The sequence below is a fragment of the Rattus rattus genome, chromosome 7 (assembly GCF_011064425.1).
Source record: "Rattus rattus isolate New Zealand chromosome 7, Rrattus_CSIRO_v1, whole genome shotgun sequence".
Lineage (NCBI taxonomy): Eukaryota > Metazoa > Chordata > Mammalia > Rodentia > Muridae > Rattus > Rattus rattus.
This window is the reverse complement of record NC_046160.1, coordinates 114,011,483-114,031,210: the sequence shown is the minus strand read 5'-3', so window position 1 is coordinate 114,031,210 and position 19,728 is coordinate 114,011,483. Positions and strand designations below refer to the sequence as shown.

The 19,728-nt window shown below is 43.4% G+C and overlaps 3 protein-coding genes across 6 annotated transcripts; 2 read left to right on the top strand and 1 right to left on the bottom strand.

The window, feature by feature from the left end:
- Positions 1-10: 10 nt before the first annotated feature.
- On the top strand, positions 11-4,526 carry Gon7 (GON7 subunit of KEOPS complex). The gene is made up of 2 exons (XM_032908288.1): positions 11-286; positions 3,857-4,526. The coding sequence occupies exons 1-2, from the start codon at positions 82-84 to the stop codon at positions 3,943-3,945; spliced, it is 294 nt and encodes a 97-aa protein (XP_032764179.1). The 5' UTR covers positions 11-81; the 3' UTR covers positions 3,946-4,526.
- Positions 178-15,888, top strand: Moap1 (modulator of apoptosis 1). 3 transcript variants are annotated; one of them, XM_032908284.1, is made up of 2 exons: positions 178-286; positions 14,192-15,888. In XM_032908284.1, exon 2 carries the CDS (start codon positions 14,300-14,302, stop codon positions 15,356-15,358), a length of 1,059 nt encoding a protein of 352 aa, XP_032764175.1. In that variant the 5' UTR covers positions 178-286; positions 14,192-14,299; the 3' UTR covers positions 15,359-15,888. The 3 variants fall into 3 exon arrangements, with proteins under 3 accessions (XP_032764175.1, XP_032764176.1, XP_032764174.1); XM_032908285.1 differs by lacking the exon at positions 178-286 and adding an exon at positions 13,878-14,065; XM_032908283.1 differs by lacking the exon at positions 178-286 and adding an exon at positions 13,878-14,102.
- Tmem251 (transmembrane protein 251) lies at positions 12,041-13,839 on the bottom strand. 2 transcript variants are annotated; one of them, XM_032908287.1, is made up of 2 exons: positions 13,774-13,839; positions 12,041-12,965 (listed from the first exon to the last, which is right to left on the bottom strand). In XM_032908287.1, exon 2 carries the CDS (start codon positions 12,947-12,949, stop codon positions 12,554-12,556), a length of 396 nt encoding a protein of 131 aa, XP_032764178.1. In that variant the 5' UTR covers positions 12,950-12,965; positions 13,774-13,839; the 3' UTR covers positions 12,041-12,553. The 2 variants fall into 2 exon arrangements, with proteins under 2 accessions (XP_032764178.1, XP_032764177.1); XM_032908286.1 differs by lacking the exon at positions 13,774-13,839 and adding an exon at positions 13,365-13,767.
- Positions 15,889-19,728: the final 3,840 nt, after the last annotated feature.

The window sequence follows — 19,728 nt, the reverse complement described above, 5'->3', positions numbered from 1 at the left end:
CCCGCCCGCCCTGGCTGCGGGCTGGCTTCCGCTTCCGGGTGACGATTCTCTGTGGCGCGCTGTTGAAGCTGAGCGGTCGCCATGGAGCTTTCTGGCGAGTACGTCGGTGGTGACGGGGAGCCGCAGCGGCTACAAGTGTCCTGTGAAGCGTCGAGCGACGCGGACCCTCTCCAGAGCCTGTCGGCGGGCGTGGTCCGCATGAAGGAGTTGGTAGCGGAGTTCTTCGGGACCCTAGTGGAGCAGGACGCACAGGGCGTGGCGGAAGATCCGGAGGACGCTTTGGATGGTGAGCGCGGGGGCGGGGCGCCGGGGGACTCTGGCGGGGGCAGGCAGTGTGAAGGGCAGCCTAGAGAAGGCGAGACTGGGGGAGGAGGAATCGCTTCTAAAAATCGTTAGTCCTCTCTGCCCTCTTTGTCTGATCTCCCACCGCCCCGGTTTTCGCGACTTTTCATTTATACCATCAAAAAAAAAAAAAAAAAACGTGGCGAGTGTTGGACTAGGGACTGGACAACGAACGAAGTCAGCTCGACTCCCTTGCAAAGGATCGAGATAGGCAGATCTGCTCGAGAAAGTGTGGTGGTCTGTAACCATTGCTAACTGGCAGGAAGACCGAAAGGGAGGGACTTTGGAGCTGATTGTTGAAAGAAGAAAAGGAGTGAAGTTAGAAATTAGAAAAACATTTGACAGAATAAGAGCTTCAGATGATCGAGACCCACTTTGTTTTAGGGAATCTTAACCCTCTCAGTTTTATAGGTATTGTTTTGAAAGTAAAAGGGTTTTTTAGTTTTTAAATTAATTGATAGTTTCATTCATGTATGTAATGCATTCTGGTCTCTCTCTATCCCCCGCTGAACCCCTTCCCAACAGGGCTCCTGCCCTTTCTTTCTGGTTCTTTCCTTTGTTGTCACTCACTGAGTTTATTTAAAGATATTTGTGTGAGCTTGGGTGGGTTGTTTACAGGAACTAGGGCAACTCAGCAGTGACTAAACCACTGAAGAAAACAATGACTCCGCGCCCCCCATCAACTGCCAAACGCTCCTCCGGGAGGAGAGGCGCCTCATGAGCCCCTCCCTCTTCCATGATCGAACGTTTAGGTTGCCAACTTTTACTGGTAATCACCGCTGCCGTACACTTTCCTTTCCTCTGGCTCTTGCTTTCTCTCACCCTCTCTACTGTTCTAGAAACTAACTGTTTGGAGTTAGTTTTTAAAGATGGATGTTTTACCTGCATGCATGTCTGTACACCACTTATGTGCAGTGCCTTTGGAGGCCAGAAGAGGGCATCAAATCCCCTGAAGCAGAGGTACAGACAGTGGAGAGTGCCTTGTGCATGCAGGGATAAAGTTGGCAGTGCTCTTAACCGCTGAGCCATCTCTCCAGCCCCAACCCTGTTACTAGGAATAAAATTATTTTGTAGACATTGTCACCATGTAACTGTTAAACCAGACTAGCTTTGAGTTTGCAGAGAGCCGCCTGACTCTGCCTCAGCAGTCGGGAATAAAGAAATGTGCCCACACTCAAGCTTGGCTACATTTATTTTTCTTATCTTGAATTGAATCCCAAGATAGATATCGTCCTGAGCTAAGGAATCAATCAATTCTTCTGCAGAGGAGGTTAAACTGTACTTCCTAATTCTTTATAATATAGGCATTGGCTGTCATTAAAAGGTATTATCTAGATGTATTAGGTTTCTTCAAAGGAGCAGAACTAAGTAAGAGTGGCTTATGGCCTGTGGTCTGAGTAGTCCAAAAAAAGCCCTGACAGAAAAGCCAAGAATCTGGTAGTTGTTTGTCCATGAGACTGGATGTCTCAACAGTCCCAGTCAGGTACTAGAGTCCCTGGAAAGTCTTAAGAGGGCTCCAGTTTTCAGTCTTTGTTCCAGTCCTAAAGAAGTAGGTTCTAACACCAACAAAGGAGCATTGTGGGCATCTCAGTAACAGAGTAGAGTAACTTGCTAGTCAGAGTGAGGGCAAGCAGGCAAAAAAGCAAAAGCTTCCTTCCATATCTTTTCTCATGGGCTGGGCAGGTTGACAACCAAGATTAGCTATCATACTAGGATATGATAGGCCCTCGTTGGTGGAAGTGTAAAATGGTTTGTCCACTTTAGAATTTCTAAAAACTTAACCATACCACCCCATAATTAAACCACTAGTTTTCCAAGTTAACTGGAAATATGTTTATACCAAGACTCAATACCTGACGGTAGCAGCACTGTTCATTGGTAGCTGAAAAGTGAAAATAATACAAATGCCCATTCTTTTAATTGTTGAATAATAGTCATGTGGAAATTGTTGGATAATGTCTAACAATTAAAGTAAAGCCAGCTGCATAGATATGAGGGCTTGAGGTTGACTCCCCAGAACCCATGTAAGACCATGTGCCTGTAATTCTTGTGCCCTTGCAGTGAGTTGGAAGATGGAGCCAGGAAACTTCATGTATGTAGAGACCCTTAAAGTGGAAGGTAAAGACCTATACTGAAATGGTGACCTCTGTGTGTACTATAGCATGTATATACACATCATACATACACATATACACAAAGGAATGACATGTGGATTCACAGTACAACGGTACCAAATCCTAAGACAACAGTCAGGCACAAATGGCTCTACACTCTTCATTTGTCTGAGATGTCCAAACTAGGCAATCTATAGCAGCTGAAAGTAAATTAGTAGTTGTAAGACAGGGATGCGTGTACCTGAACACAAGTAACCGTACATGTGGCAGAATGTAGGTTAAAATAAATGGGTTATTCTATGATCTAATCAGAGAAGAGCCTATATGGCCAAAGTATTTGTACATATACTTTGAGTCTGAGTCTTATTTCTGGGAACATTGGTCTAGGAGGAAGAACTGAAATCAGACTTCTACAAAATGGTACCCCATATTGGGTGCCAATATGTTATATTAGAAGTTTCTTATTCCACCTTAGATCATTTAGTTCTCAGATTAAAAGACATACAACATTATATTTATAATATGCTGTTAATGCACTAGAGCTGGGCAGATACCTCCCTTATAAGCTATTCTGATCCACTTCCCCATCAATAATCCTGAGTTACAACTTGCTGTGTTCCATCTGGGCAGCTTTTAACTCCAGCTGGCCTACCCTCGTAGCCTGGCCATGTTTTCATGACTCACCTACCCCGTGGTGTCTTCTCTCCATCTTCTTTTTTCTTGTGGTTCTCCTCAAACCAAGAGAACCCAAACTGTACCTACCTCTCCTCTACCCAGCTATAGGCAGTAGGCATCTTTATTCAACCAGTAGTTTTAAATTAAGGAGCCAGGGTCACATATCATTCATTATTTGATGTATGTGAGGATTCTCTTGTCCCTGGGGCAATAATAAAGCAGTACATTATAGACAGGCTGGCCTCAAACTCAAGAGATTTGCCTGCTGCTTCCTTCCGAGTGCTGTAATGAAAGGTGTACAGTTAGGTTGTTTTTGAGATGTGGCCTTACTGTGTGGCCCTGGCTCCCCTGGAATTTACTATGTAGATCAGGCTGGCTTTGAACTTAGAGAGATCTGCATGTTTCTGTCTCCTAGGCACTAAGATTAAAGGCTGTCACATTCAACTAATTCCTGAAGTTTTTAAAAATTCATTTTAGCATGATGCATATGTAGAGTGGGGTCTCCTTTTTATTGGGCTCAAGGGATTGAACTCAGGTCACCATACTTACCTGTGCTGCATTTACTTTGACCCACTGAGCAATCCCACTGGCTCCTAGCACTTATAAAGTGTAAGATATGTGTGGTTGTTTAGTCCCCAAAGGGACTGTCTCGTATCAGTCACTTTACCTATTTGTATTTCTTTTATCCACTAAACATATCATACAACAGACATTTATTTTAAAAGGTGATGAAGATGATGCAGAAGATGAAAATAACTCTGGTAGAACTAACTCAGATGGACCATCTGCAAAACGACCTAAACCAACTTCTTAACACAGCTCTTAAGACATTCAGACTGCTACCAGGCTGAGTGAGATGATGTGTACTTGTAATCCCAGTTCGTTCAAAGGCTGAGGCAGTATAATCAAAGTTTGGAGGCCAACTTGTGTGCTACATGCCAAGACCATGCCTCAAAAAAAAAAAAAAAAAAAAAGGCCCAGGACAGCAGGGCAATGCTATCCTCATCACTGGAATTACAGAAGACCTGTGCTCTAGCTGGGAAATTCATTTTCTTTCACTGGAACATCACAGAGCAAACTTTCTTGTTCCTAACAGAGTACAAGTGTTTGGGAATGAACTGTTGTCTCATCCTAAAATAAAATGAAACCGCTCACAGTGAATGAACTCTAAATTGGCAAATGAATTTTTATGTTTGTTTTTCTCTTTTAAAATGCTCATTGAATCAAGTGGTGTATGTCTACATCTTTCAGTGTTTATAAAAGCTGCTTGTTGTAGTTCATAGGCAATTAATATTTGAAAGAATTGATAAGAAATATGACTTGTGTGTGTATATATACATCTGTACAAGTATAGATGTAAGGCCCAAGTCAATAAAATATATTGGTTGTAACTTACCTATTTCCTGTAGCCATTTTTTTTTTTAATTTTAGTCAAAAGGGAACTGTTGAATAGTTTAAAAAATATAAATTCCTAAAATATATTGTATGTGTTCTTTTCTGCTGTTTATCAGTGGAACTAGATAGAGTAGATTTTTTTTTATTTATAGTGCATCTTATCTGATTTTGACACTTGAAATGCAAAATATACCTAGTGAAATTAGAATAATTCTTTTAATTACATATTTTGTTTTGAGGCTGGATCTTGCTATGTATGTAGCCTAGACTGGCCTGGAATTCACTGCATAGCCTACCTGGCTTTGACCGTTTAATGTCTTACTTCTGAGTATTAGGGATCACAGGTGTACACAACCATGCCTGGCTTTTTGTTACTTTGAGACATGGCTTTACTGTGTGCTGAAGTTGATCTGGACTCCCAGTTGTAGCCCAGCCTGTCCTCAGACTCATTTTTCTGCTTGTCACTTCTTGGGTGCTGGGATTACAGATATATTCTGAACCTCATAGACTCATCAATACAACAAACTATAATGACTTAATTCAGAGTAGTTGCTCAATCTTGGAATAGTTACTTGCCTCAGGTTACAAAGCCAACCACTGGCAGAGAGAGAGAGAGAGAGAGAGAGAGAGAGAGAGAGAGAGAGAGAGAGAGAGAGAGAGTGTGTTTTGAGGCTGTGGATATGTATCTCAGTGGTAGAATGCTTGTCTGATAGGCACAAGTCACTGAGGTTGCATCAGTGTCTCAAAATGAAAAAATACTCTTTAGGGCTAGAATTGGGTTCTGTGGTAGATCATTTGCTCTGTGTTTTGGGTTTTGTTTTTTAATTTGGGAGGGAAGGTTCTCTGTGTATTCTTGGGTGTCCTAGAACTCACTTTGTAGACCAGACTGGCCTCAAACTCAACAGAAACTGCCTCTGCCTCTGCCTCATGAGTGCTGGGATTAAAGCCATCCATGCACCACCACCACCACCACCACCCAGATTTTTTTTTTTTCTTTAAACAGTCTCACTACTTACCCCAGCTAGCCTAGAACTTGTTCCTTAGACCAGGCTGGCCTCAAACTCCTGAAGATCTGCCTTTGCCTCTGTCTCCACCTCTGCCTCTGCCTCTGCCTCTGCCTCCGCCTCCTGTGCTGTGCTAACATGCAGAGCCGCAGATTACATCTATACTAATACCTGAAATTACAGATGGTGTCACAGGATAATCAGTTTAGACACTTTACATTTTTAAATGTTTTGCTTGGAGCATCAGCATTCCACCAAGCACTCTTAGGTAATCCAAGCAATTTCAACTAGGGAAAATTACTAATGGCCAGACATTCTTGTTTAATGATGTTTCTAATACTCAGTTGTTAACTTATAATTCTAGATTTACATAATCCTTAAAAGGACATGCCTGTATATAATTTAAACTAGTATATTTTAAGTAGTTTAAACTGAGAAAGCTGCAGAGATGGTTCAGCAGTTACGAGCACTGGCTGCTCATGCAAGAGGACCTGGGTTCAGTTCCCAGCACTCATATTGTGGTTCACAACCCTCTGTCACTCCAGTCTTAGGGACCTGACTCCCTTACATTAGTACGCATATATACATGAAGGGTAAAGATAGTTTCAAATGACAATTCAACTTGCTCCTAAACTTTTTACACTTTGTTCAGTGAATTTATTATAAATGCATGTTAATAGTATTTGTGCTTATATAATGTTTTGAGGTTCTGGGCTATAGGTTTGATGGATCTTTTATTTGGCTTTAATACTCATTCCAATACTCTTACTGCTGCAATTAGCCAAAGACAAGCAGAACAGTGCTACCTGTTGAAACAGCTCCAACTCCTTACTTTTGTACTAGAAAGTCAACCCTCACATTTCCACCTAAAAATAAGCCTATCATGAGCCTCAGTGAATAATCTAAAAGGTGGAACAAATTCTTGCAAGAGACGTACTTGTTTAAGAGTGCCTAAAGAGGGGCTGGGGATTTAGCTCAGTGGTAGAGCGCTTACCTAGGAAGCGCAAGGCCCTGGGTTCGGTCCCCAGCTCCGAAAAAAGAAAAAAGAAAAAAGAAAAGAACCAAGAGTGCCTAAAGAGAATGTTATTTTAATAATATAACTCGAGGGCCCAGATCCACATATAGGGCATAGTTGCTTGGCTGTAGTAGTAGGACAGTTAAAAAAACACCAGTGAAGAAGAATTTACCATGGATAAAAACATGGGGGGAGACATAGCGGGCACACCTACAATCCCACCACTTGGGAGGCAAAGGCAAAGATCTGAAGTGCTGCCACCCTTTCTCAGGTGTGTCCTCATTGTTTTTTTTTTCCTGACTGGTTCTCTATATGTAGCCTTGGCTGACCTGAGACTTCTGTAGATCGGGCTGGCCTGAAGTCTCAGAGATCTGCCTACCTCAGTCTCCCCGGACCACCAGTGTTGGGCTTAAAGGTGTGTACTGCTGTGCATGCTGCTGCTTTCGTCCTTTAAGGTTCAATTTAAACATCTTCTCCAGGGTGTATTTAATTTTTTCTTTTTTTTTTTTTTTTTCTTTTTTTTCGGAGCTGGGGACCGAACCCAGGGCCTTGAGCTTGCTAGGCAAGCGCTCTACCACTGAGCTAAATCCCCAACCCCTTAATTTTTTTCTTAAGAAGACCTGTACCCCCTCTCCTCCTTGCAACTTGCAAGGTTAGGAAAAGTAGGCCTAGTAGGGAGTAGGGTACCATCAAATAAAGGTTAGAATTTCTCAATGTATATGCCTAGGCTTAACCTTGAAAACAATTTTGAGCTAATGTGTTATCATACAAGTATAAGAAGTATAAGAATGTCATAAAAGTACTGTGACTTATTCTAGTTCTCTGGTGACCTTTGGGATCAGAATTGCTCTCTTTAAAATTGTGGTCCACAAAACAGTGAGTTCTAGAAGTAAACTGTTTATATCTTAAAAAGTAGCAGCTCACATTGGGATATCAATAGGCACCTGGAGTGTAGTTTCAAATAGAAATTTACTCTGGCCAAATCAAGTGGAGATGGCAGTTTTTTATGAGTGCTTTCTGGATCCATGGTACTGCCTTGAATATCAGTGACTGGAATTGTGTTATGTAGTTCTAATAGCTGTTGCACTTTGTACTTGTTAGGTACAAAACTTTTTCATGAAACATGTATTGAGAGCTCTAGACAAGCATTTAATAAAAAACTTTGTATATGAAAATTCTAAGACAACCAATATAAACAAAAATACATTGAGGGACAGTTGAAATCTTGGCCTTGAAGAGAAAAATCACTAAATCCTGAGACCGGAAAGAGTTGGGTCAAACTGGAACACATGACAGATTAGGCCACACTTAATAATAAATATTAGCTTTTGGCTTTTCTCAAGTAGTTTTTACAGTACGGTAAGAGAACTGGGCACCTGCTGTGTGCCGCTTACTGTTGTAAGCATAGGTGTCATCACAGTACATGATAAAAGTCCAAGATTCTGAGGAAATGTGTATGTGATCATGTGAGGACAGGTAAGCACTGTGGGTTAAAGTCACACTGGGAAGAATGCATGCTTTCAGTAGGTAGTCAGAGTCTCAAGATGGTGACATCTGAGCCAGAGTTTGAAGAAAACACAGATAAAGCATGAGGGAGGCTTTGTAACATTTCGGAAATGGTCCAAAGTCAAGAACAGTGGAGCTCAGCAAGGAAGCAGGTGTCTGTAATCCCAGCACTCTGGAGGCAGAGGCAGGAAGGGGCTGGGTTGCATAGTGTGAGGCTTGTCAGAAAAGGAAATAAGAAAGGATGATTAGTGCACCTGGAGTGGAACTGAGCAGAAAGAACAGTAGGGAACGACATAAAGGTATAGAGTGCCAATACAGGACTTTCCTGTGTGGCCCTGGCTGTCCTGGCACTCCATCTGTAATCCAGGCTGGGATCAAAAGTGTGAGTGAGACAGCATACCTGACCTAAGATAGGACCTCGAACTTGTAAAGTTGTCCTTGAACTCTAGTCCTCCTGCCTCTTCTGAAGTGCTAGAATTATGGCATGTGGCCCAGTTGAAAAACAGGTTTTGATGGGTTGACTTTGGCAGCTTGGTTTTAGACAGGTTAAATTTCCTGAGTCTGCTAGTAAATATATGATGATGTATAAGCAGGCAGTGACATGAAGCCAAGCATAGTGATTGCATGCAAGTGATCCCAGCTGGTTGGGAGGCTGAGGCAAAAGGACCAAGTTCAAGACCATCTTGGATAACCTACTGAGATTCCACTTCAGGAAAAAAAAAAAGGTAAGCAGATGGTGGATATTCAAGTGAAACTCTGGAGAAGCGTTCTTAAAACCACAGGACTGGATGAGATGACAGAAACCTAAGAAGAGAGAACTGGAGCACACCAACAGAGTTGGAGGAGATTGCCAAGGAGAATTCCTCAAAGCAGCTATGAGGAAGAAGAAAAACTAGAGAATTATCTAGAACTGAACTACTGAATATATACAGCTAGTGGCCACATGTGACTGCTCCTCTTGGTTTGTGACTCCTGAATGAGTACATAAAGTACAGGACATGAAGGAACATCCTAGATAATGCTGACCCAAAAGCCAACTGAAGAATGTATGTCAAGGGTCAAAAGGTTAGAAACCCCTCAAAAAGTAACTCAAGAATCCAGACTTGGTTGTTAAGTTGACTCTGTGGACTTATTGATGAAACTGAGCAGCTTTGGCAGAATGGGAAGCAAAACTCTGAGAGAAGCATGTTCAGATCAACACAGGGAGGACTTAATGAGGAAATGTAGACAAAATTTGTAAATGGCTCAAGTGAACTTTCTACAGAACATTTTCTGATACTGTTCCAAAGATAAACACAGCTCCAATACCCGAATCTTCAGTAAATGCTACATTAAAACACTGGACCAGTTCTGTGAACCCTAAGAGGAAGCATCTGAAAAATGTTCAAGATAAAATGGACTGGACCTATCTCCATGGATCTTGACATTGTATGAGGTTTTTTGGGGTTTTTTGTTTGTTTCTCACTACCTTACACACACACACACACACACACACACACACACACACACCACTAACTGCATGGTGATTTTAACTGTAGTCATGTAGTCAAAAGTTATCTAGGACTTTATGTGTAAGAAGATTTATAACATCATGGTGGTGCATTCCTGAATAATGAAGTATCACAGTAATTGCTTCTGCCAGGAACTGAAGACTAACCCTACCCGTTCAGTACGAGCATACATGTTTGTTTCAAGGGAGCAATGACTTAGTCATGTGAGCACTTTATCTCGTGACTCCACCAAAGAAAAGCTTTTTGTTCCTTAAAAAGATTGTAAAGCAGAATCAGATTCTATACTCCAGGGGATTTTTACTCTAAGTTAATGACAGCTAAGTAAAAAATGTGTACTAGCGAAAAAAGTGCCATAGACATTTCTGCAGGTAAACTCTTTCCTGTGCCTGCACTTTTAAAAAACTAAAGAATTTCAGTGAAAAACTTCAATGGGATTGTTTCACTCCAGGTAGGATTGACAATGGCACTGTTGGTAAAGTGTTTGCAGAATTGCTTGTTAGCAAGGACCCTTATTTTTGTTTTTGCTTTTTAATGAGGATTGGGAAGAGCCAAGCAGTTTGGTCCAATGGAGACTGGTATCCCTAGCTACTTGGTGAGCTCCAGGCCAGTGAGAAAGACACTGTCTCCAAAACCTAAGTGGATAACACCTGAGAAAACATGCCCTCCATATATGCACTATGGCACCTAATCTCTTTGGAAATCTGTTTGGAAAAACAGAGATAAGTGAATATAATTTTTTAAAGAGCAGATTAACCTTGTAAGCTAACCATTAATAATTAATTACATCTGGAAATCCCTTTAATCCATACAAAAGCTTCTTGGCTCTTTGAGTTCAAAGCCAACCTGGTCTACAGAACAAGTTCCAGATCTGCCAGAGCTACACAGAGAAGCCCTGTTTTGACAAAAATAAAAATAATTACTACTTCTATACTAATTAAAAAGGAATCAGTAATTTTTCCATAAGTACAGAGATGGAATCTGAAGCCAGATAGATATCCTGGGTTCAAAACTTGCTTAATCTGATTTTTTATTGTTTGGAGGCAGTGTTCGACTATGCAGCTGGCTGTCCTAGAACTTATTACATAGACTAGATTTACAGAGACCCACCTGCCAGACCCTGAATGCTGAATTACAGGAATGTGCCACACCCTGCCTATGCCTCTTAGCATAGCTTTTCCAGTTACCCTGTCCATGGACTGGTTACTAGTTCCTGAATGCTTCAGAGTCTTGTAAAAATTGAGTTGGTTTTTGAGTTGGGGCGGGGGGGGGGGAGGCTGTTTGTTTGTTTGTGACAGGGTCTCTCTGTAGCTCTGGCTGTCCTGGAACTTTTCATGTAGACCAGGCATTTGCCTCTCTCTGCTTCTCAAGTGCTGGGGCCAAGGGCATGGGCCACCACTAGTAAATTCTGATGCTTTTGATCAGAATTTACTGGGTCTTTTAAGATTAAAGTTTGAGCCAGGCATAATGTCACAGGCACGTCTTTCCTTTAGCCCCTGAACTCTGAGAGGAGGTATGTTGGTCTCTGAGTTCACAGCCAACCTGGTTTACAAAGCAAGATTCAGAACAGCCAGAAAATGTCTCAAAAAAAAAAAAAAAAAAAGATTCAATTTTGCCATGGAAATCTTAGCCTCTCTGATCAAATACAACATAAAGTGAGATTCCTGAACCACTTGTAGGACTAGGGATATAGCACAGTAGTTATAAGTTGGCTAGTATGTGCAAGGACGTGAGTTTCATCTTTAGCACCACAAAAAGCTAGCAGATGGTACAGTTTTGAGAAAAAACTTTTGACTAAAACTCCTTTTCGTTTTTGATGAGTCAGTAGGCATTATACACAGGTAAATAGTTGACATTGGTACAGAGCATGGGCTGTTGTCAGCGGTGAGGAACTGCGTCAGGTAAGTGCTGCTGTCACATTCATTGGGTTGTTGCAGCTCTAAAGCAATGGCCCAAAAGCCATAGTTATTAACATGGTGTAAAGTGTGTTAGTACAGCCACCACTGGATACCCTGATCTCACTCAGAAGAGGAACATCTCTCTTTAGTGATCTGTGCTGGTACACCTGGTGTCTTTGTGTTATTTCTAGACTTCAACCATTTAATCTGTTCATTTTCTACATAGTTTTTCAAAAACCTATAGATTAGTGGTTTAGCCCCCCCCCCCCCCCAAAAAAAAGAAAACAAATTCTGTGTATCTAAATAGCTGGAATGGCTGGAAATGCAATTCAATGGTAAAAATACAAAAGGTTGGTGGTGGCACAAACCTTTAATCCCAGGTGTCAGGAGGCAGAGAGGCAGACAAAAGTTTGAAGCCAGCCTGAGCTACAGGGCAAGTTCCAGGATAGCCAGGGCACACAGAGTAACCCTGTTTTGAAAAACACGCAAAAAAAAAAAAGCTCAAAAGGCTTGGACTCAATCCCCAGCATTCTCCCCTAACCCCCCCCCAAAAAAAACAGAAAGGTGATAGCCACCTCAGTAATCTTGTATCAATCCCTTGTAAATTGAAAACAAGCAAGCAGTAGTTCCAACAGGATCAGTATCTTAGTCTGAAGAGCTTTAAAGCAAGCACAGTAATTGTATAAAATTTAAATTTTATGATCATGGTCAGACCTTTTTACATTTAACACAATGGAAATATTCATTGTTTTCCCCAACGGAAAAATTTCTGAATCATACTATGTTGCACATAGAATAGAAATTAAAAAAATTCAGGTGCTTATTCAAGTTTCTAAAGACTGCAAATTACAAGCCACTATTTTACTTCCAAAATCTGAAGTCATCAACATGATTCTGTAGTACTATGTTTCAGGCTTTACCTAAAAAGTCATTATTCGGATAAAGTAGTCAGTCCTCTTGTCCCTTTTTTTTTTTTTTTTTTAAGTCTCTGTTCCACCACAACTTCCTGAGACGAGACCTGTGAAGAAACTGCAGTCTTAGGTCAGCCACTAAACAGCACTGACAGTCTTGTAATAAGAGAAACCGGTGACTCGTTTTACGTGTCAATCAGTTGGAGTCTGCTGATCTGATTAGAAGCCTTGACAAATGCCTGGTGGCGATTGCAGATAACTGCCAAGCATATGGGAATAATACAGTAGCCCACCGTTTTAGGATCCGCTCTCGTACAAGAATAAAGGAACAAAAACATCTGTAAGTACGGTATCAAGAAAATAACTGTCCACAACCAGAAGGGCAGGGAAAGTAACCGAGCTTTCAAGGAGTGTGTCCATGTGGTTCCTTCCCTTGGCTCCTCAGGGTGCTGCTGAATGTGTTCCAATGCCAACCTGTTGTAAGTCTCATTGATTTCAAAAACATAATAAAACGCTGCTGCACTTGCTAGCAAATACAATCCCACTCCAATCCATCCCATCCGCTGACGGAAGTTCATCATTCTCCATGCTCTGTGCCTTCAATATAAACACAGGAAAATTATAGTTAGGGTCTAGTAATGGTGCCACACCAAGTATTCCAAGTGCACTTGACTTAACATCTGTAAACAACTTATAGGTGGTTTTATATAACAGTTGTGAGCACATAAAAATACTGGTTTCCGTATATATTGAGTACTGTTATTTATGAGAACCCCACAGAGTGAATGAATCACCACATCTTGCTTGAGTAGACCCAGTACACTTTCGTTTCAGATAATGAAAACAACGAGTTTCCCCACAGGACATTGCACTTGACAGTTGAAATGCTTTCTGGCTTAACACTATTATTTCAGACATGAGCACTGGGTTGGGTTCTGCTCATCAAACCAGTGTCGGAGTCCCCAAGTTAAGACGGTAACTCTTTCAAACACTTACAGTGGTCCCGAAAATCTTGCTGTTCCCCCTGCAAGCGTGCAAGAGTCACTCAGTTCTGAATAGTCAGGTGCCTTTGGCATTTCAGAACAAGCCACTTAAGAGAAACCCTCTCGGTCGCGCAGATGAAGAAGGTGAGCGCGGCCGGCGGGAGCACAAGCTAGTAGTGATTAAGCTCAGCGTGACTCCGGCTAGTCACGCGGCGGCGGGCCCGGTCGCCCTCCGGAGCTCCAGGCGGGGGAAACCACCTGGAGATGCCTGGCCACGGGACCTCCGGGCCCGCCCCCCACAGCTCCCGCCGCCGTGCCTGGGCTGGGCAGTGGTGCCAGGCCTGGCCTGCAGAGCCCGGAGCTCGGCTCCCGGCTAAATGCCGGGCCAGCCTGACAGCCAAGCTGAGCACCCCGGGTCTCACCTTCCTGTCCTGAGTGGCCCGCCCGCTCGCAGTCCCGGATACCGCCGCAGTCAGAGCTTCCGTCTTGGGCCGGAAACGCGCGCCAGTCTCTCGTGACGTCAGGCTGTCTACTTCGCGCCGCCTCCGGAGGCGGTTGTCTGCTCCCTGAGGCGTTTGCGGCGGTGGCGGTCTCCTACCATGGCGGGGAGACGGGCGTAGGGAGCCCGTGTCCTCCATCGCCGCATTGGGGACGTGATCCCCTGGTGTCTCCTGATGCCCGCAAAGGTCAGACGCCCTCTCCGGAGCCTGAGCGGTGCGTCTATAGGCAGGTGGTCTGCAGACCTCATGTGGTTCGTATATGAGCGCAGAGGAGGGTGGGTGGAGGAACTGCTCAGGAGTCAAGGCACCGTTAACTTACACGGATGCTTTGTTTTCTCAGGCTCCTGGACCTCTGCGTGTTAGAGAGACGAGCACGCACATCTCTGTGAGCTGCGGTGGGGCGGCGGCGGCGCCCTGGTCGAGTTAGGATTTAAATACCCTGGACACCATGACACTGAGACTCTTAGAAGACTGGTGCAGGGGGATGGACATGAACCCTCGGAAGGCACTGTTGGTTGCCGGCATCCCTCCGACCTGCGGAGTGGCAGACATCGAGGAGGCCCTGCAGGCTGGCCTTGCTCCCTTAGGGGAGCACAGACTGCTTGGGAGGATGTTTAGGAGGGATGAGAACAAGAATGTAGCCTTGGTTGGGCTCACAGTAGAGACCGGCAGTGCCCTAGTCCCCAAGGAGATACCTGCAAAAGGAGGTGTCTGGAGAGTGATCTTTAAGCCTCCAGATGCTGATAGTGACTTTTTATGCAGATTAAATGAGTTTTTAAAGGGAGAGGGCATGACAATGGGTGAATTAACCAGAGTTCTTGGGAATCGGAATGATCCTCTCTGCCTAGACCAGAATGTGATAATCCCTGAAATTCGAGCACCCATGTTAGCACAGGCATTAGATGAGGCTCTTAAGCCTACCCTGCAGTATCTGAGGTACAAAAAGCTGAGTGTGTTCTCAGGCAGGGATCCTCCGGGACCAGGTGAGGAAGAATTTGAATCTTGGATGTTTCATACTTCCCAAGTAATGAAAACATGGCAGGTGTCAGATGTAGAGAAAAGAAGGCGGTTGATAGAGAGCCTTAGAGGCCCAGCATTCGAAATTATTCGAGTCCTCAAGATAAACAACCCGTTCATTACCGTTGCAGAATGCCTGAAGACGCTTGAGACAATATTTGGGATTATTGATAATCCTAGGGCCTTGCAGGTCAGATACCTTACTACTTACCAGAAGAGTGGTGAAAAGCTCTCTGCCTATGTTCTGAGGTTGGAGCCTTTGTTACAGAAGCTGGTGCAGAAAGGAGCGATTGAGAAAGAAGTTGTGAATCAGGCCCGACTAGACCAAGTCATTGCTGGGGCAATCCACAAGTCAGTTCGAAGAGAGCTTGGACTGCCAGAAGGTAGCCCTGCCCCAGGCTTATTGCAGTTGCTGACACTGATAAAAGATAAGGAGGCAGCAGAGGAAGAGGTCCTTCTTCAGGCCGAATTAGAAGGACATTTCACTTGACCCAAGACCAGCAAGGCTGTCATGAGCAGAACATGATGGAGGAGCTCATTGAAGTGATCAGCCCATCCCCACTTTGTGCTGCCAAAGTAACTTGCCCTTTGTCGTGTTGTTCACCCCACTGAATGTCTCCCCAGTGTTTTACTGATACAAATGATGTCATTCTACACTGGTAATTATTTAAATCAAAAGGCCATCTAGTACAGTGTTCTGCAAAGCCGGAGTTTATATGCATGTTTAATAGTCTTATGTGATGGTGCTGTCCGTTAAAAATAATTTTCAGGTGTTGCCCACATTTATGCTGAAGACCCTGAGCCAAGGCTAGCTACGTTATTTAAAGTTTCTTTATTATAAATCAGTTATTGATTCTGTGCAATCAAAAATCATAACTGAGTGCTGTGGTCAATTCTACAACTATCTTTAGGTTTGTGATATATCTGATGTGTTGCCAAAGGGTCTGCTTCTAAATGTCATTTTCTTAGAGTCATAGTATAAATAAAGAAATGCTAATAATAAAATGTTTGATCTTTGTATACCTTGGGGGTTCCAAGATAATGCATTTGATAAAAAAATAATTGTTTTTGAGACAGAGTTTCTCTGTGTAGCCCTAGCTGTGCAGACTTACTCTGTAGATCAGGCTGGCCTCAAACTCAGATCTGCCTCCTGAGTGGCTGGGTAAAGGCTTGCACCACTGCACCTGGCTGAGAGAAGCTTTTATAGTACGAATCTGAAAGCCACTGAGGTTACAGGCTTAATTCTTTGGACTCTTGGTACCTAGGGGGTAGTAACTTGCTTGTTTGACAGGAACCAGACTACACAGATTATGACAAGTAGTGGGCCCATCAATACTCATTTCAGAGGGAGAAAGGAAAGATGGATTTTATGTTTTTCTAATCCTGGTGCTATACACCTATAATCCCACTGCTTAACAAGTAAAGCCAAAGTCAGGAAGATTGGCCTTTCAAAGCCAGCCCAAACTACAGGGTGAGACCTCGCCTCAAAAGACAAAATTCTACATGCAGGGAAACTAAAATCACACTGGGGAAATAGGTGTATGTCCAAGATGAATGAAGCTAGTAGTAATAAAAGCTGTTCTCATTCTTGCAAGGCTGGTATTCTCTCCACTGCTAAGGGAGGAGCTACAACCAAGAATCAGGGCCAGGCTGGGTCACCATGTGTACATGGAGTCAGGGGTGCATTGCACTGCAATAGATTACTCTGAGTTAGGGATATATGGTCAGTTTCCTTACCTTCTCCACTGCAGAATGGCATGTGGACACTTGAGAGCTGTGATTCTGCCTGTTTGTATAGTGGCTTAAGACATTTTGTACTGTCCTACAGATCACTTACTTGCTGTCTCAGCGGTGAGAAACTTAACATTTTGTGTAGACACAAGTATTAATAAATGCCACACCCCTCCTGTGAGACCCTACGCTGAGGGGATAAACTCGGCAAGATAATTACTGCTCTGAAGGTCTATTCAGATTCAGTAATAAGGACTGACATTGGACACGTCCTTGACCAGGGACTAAGTACTAGCGGAAGACCCAAGAAGCTGTCTTTTGCCCACCTCCCGTTTTATGAATGCGATGAGAAACAGGAAAGTAACTTGTCTGTGGTTTTGCAGGTAGTCACGCTGGCCAGCTCCTGTCCCCAAGTCATTTGATTCTGGGTAGATCACTGGGAGGCACAGAGAACTTTAAGTGCTTGTCTTTGCTTATATCCCATGGCATTTGGCAGTGGTAGCAACGGACAGGTGGAGAAGGGCGCCCCCTAGTGCTATGACTCTAGGGGCCTAGGATACTGGACCCTTAATTAAGTAGGCGGTTTGCTCTAGAACACCAAGTTATTGTAGGCCTCTTTACAAGCATTACAGCTGTTGTGTAGACTTAGGAAGTTGGTATTGCTTGGCCCTTGACAGAGGCCAGTTTAAAGCTTATAGGCCTCAGGGTGTCTGAGACTTGTTAAAAAAAAAAAAAAAATCACAGAAGCTCTCTGAAACCTCCAGTGACAAGGGCCCGAAGCTTTTCTTTTCTGGCTCTCTACAGTGTCCTCTCCTTTACCTCTCCTCTTCAGTCGTCAAAACAGCCAGCCACACAGCCATTTCCCAGCTCTGCCTGCCACTCCACCATCTGCTGTTGCCACCACTCTCCTGACTTTGTGTCACCATCTTAGCCTCACAGCTATTAGAAATAGGCAAGGAAACACTACTGGAGAGAATCTTTTATTGAGGAGGCAGCACAAGAGGTTTTCTCCTAGCTGACAAGGTGAGCTCAACAGCCTGACCCTTACAGGCTAAGGGAAGGTGTTTGTACCACTTTCAGAAGTGTAAATGAAGCATTGTGTTTGCACCAATCACAGCCTTGTCCCAACCCTAGCAGTCACTGCTAAGCTATCAGAGAAACTGTCCTTCCTTGAAAACAGTTGCAGGGTCATCTAGGATTCACTGAGGTTGCACTAGTAAACATCTGGTAGAAGCTGGACCAGTCCTGGCTGAGGCTATACCTTGGGGAGCTGGAGCAAATTGGCTGCAGTTGTGTTTTTTTTCCAAGGAGCTGATGCAATGTTGCAGACATGTCATACGGATAACTGGCTGGCCTTTTGACAGTCCTTTAGCTCAACATAAGAGACAGTGGGTGAGTCCAGCAACTGGTGATTGAGAAGTCAAATTGCCCCATCAGCAGGAGTGCTTACAATTAAAAAAAAAAAAAGAACTTATTAACAGTGGTTTTAGCAGAGCTTTAATAATGTTTAACACCTGCTGAGTGTCACTTCATCAAAATGACAGGCCAGGATTTACATCCAGGCTGCCCACTGCAGTCCTTGATCTTTTCATAAAGATTTGTTTTTAATGTTATGTGGCTACGTGTGTGCCTCGTACTCATGCAGCGCCTGCAGAAGCCAGAACAGAGACTGGAGTCAGGCAGTCGTGAGTCACCATACGAATACCAAACAACCCTGACCCCGTGCCAGAGCAGTAAATGCTCTCCACTGTTGAACCGTCCTCTCCTCCGCCCCCAGAGTCCCTTGTTCTCAAGCTCTTCTGGTTGCCTTGCTAACTTCTCACTGGAACCTGTCCAAAAAAAAAAAAAAAAAAACCAGTTCCCATTCTACAGGCAGGAAGCTTAAGGTTCAAGATGATTCTTTCAGTGCCAGGAGTATTCCTTTAGAAAGTAAAAATCAACGCTAGATGTATAAACATTTGCTTACATGCATGTATATGCAAACATGCAGACCGGGCACCCGCAGAAGCCAGAAGAGAATCATGTAACTCTGGAACTGTGTCACACAAGATGATTTGCTGCCATGAACATGCTGGGAAGGGTCCTCTTACCTGTGAGCCACCTCTCCAGCCCACAGACAGCTTCTCTTAAGGTCTTCTGCATGCATCTGGTGAACACTATGTAACCGAAATAAAATAGAGCTATATTTCTTGGTTTATAAGTCGAGGAATAATAAAAACACATGTGCCCGTTTAAACAGCCATGTTGAAACACAACAGCACTAGAATGCCATGGTGACACACTAGGACCTGAAGGGGAATGTCTTTTTGTTTAAAAAAGAAATCCTCAAAGAAATGAAAAGAAGGCGGTATGGCCACAGCCAGGGGACTTCCGGGAAGAGCTTCCTCACAGCTACAGAGTGAGCATCCCACTGATAGCTGTAACCCAGAGCCAATACCTGGGAGTTGATGTCAGTGTAAATAAAGATTGAGTAAATATGGGAGAAAAGATGAGTCTTTACAGAAGAATGTCAAATAACTCATGTGCCTACTTTACCCTTTAGGAATAGTGTTAGTTACTTTCTGCTCCCGTGATAAAAGACTAGGCTAGAAGTGACTTATGAAAGAAAGAGGGCTTTTTGTTTCGTATTGTTTTGTTTTCTTGTTTGTTTTGTTCTGACCAGGGTTTCTCTGAGGAGCCCTGGCTGTCCTGGAACTTGCTTTCTCTGTAGACCAGGCTGGCCTCGAATTTACAGAGATTTGCCTGCCTCTGCCTCCCAAGTGCTGGGATCAAAGGTGTGCACCACCACTGCCCAGGTTTGGTTTTGGGGGTTTTTTCTTTTTGGTTTTTTTTTTTTCATTTTTGTTTTGTTTCTTATTTTGGTTTTTTTTTGTTTGTTTGTTTTTGGGTTTTTTTGTTTTGTTTTGTTTGTTTTTTTTTTTTTTTTTTTGCTGTTGGTTTTGTTGTGTTTTGTTTTGTTTTGTTTTGTTTTTGTCTTATACCATTCCAGAGGCAGAGTCCATGATGGCAGGAAGGCTATGACATCAGGCTGCCAGATGAGGAAGCTGGCTGGTCAGTTTACATTGAGGAAGCCCAGAAAGCTACTGGAAGTGGGATAAGACTATGAACTGTCAGGGGGGTTGGGGATTT

Excerpts from the sequence above, each read along its gene's own strand:
- Moap1 (XM_032908284.1), top strand. The coding sequence starts at position 14,300 with ATGACACTGAGACTCTTAGAAGACTGGTGCAGGGGGATGGACATGAAC.
- Gon7 (XM_032908288.1), top strand. The coding sequence starts at position 82 with ATGGAGCTTTCTGGCGAGTACGTCGGTGGTGACGGGGAGCCGCAGCGG. Across the intron at positions 287-3,856 it reads TCCGGAGGACGCTTTGGATG|GTGATGAAGATGATGCAGAA; the intron begins GTGAGCGCGGGG and ends TTATTTTAAAAG.
- Tmem251 (XM_032908286.1), bottom strand. The coding sequence starts at position 13,444 with ATGCCAAAGGCACCTGACTATTCAGAACTGAGTGACTCTTGCACGCTT. Across the intron at positions 12,966-13,364 it reads GCAAGATTTTCGGGACCACT|GCACAGAGCATGGAGAATGA; the intron begins GTAAGTGTTTGA and ends TTTATATTGAAG.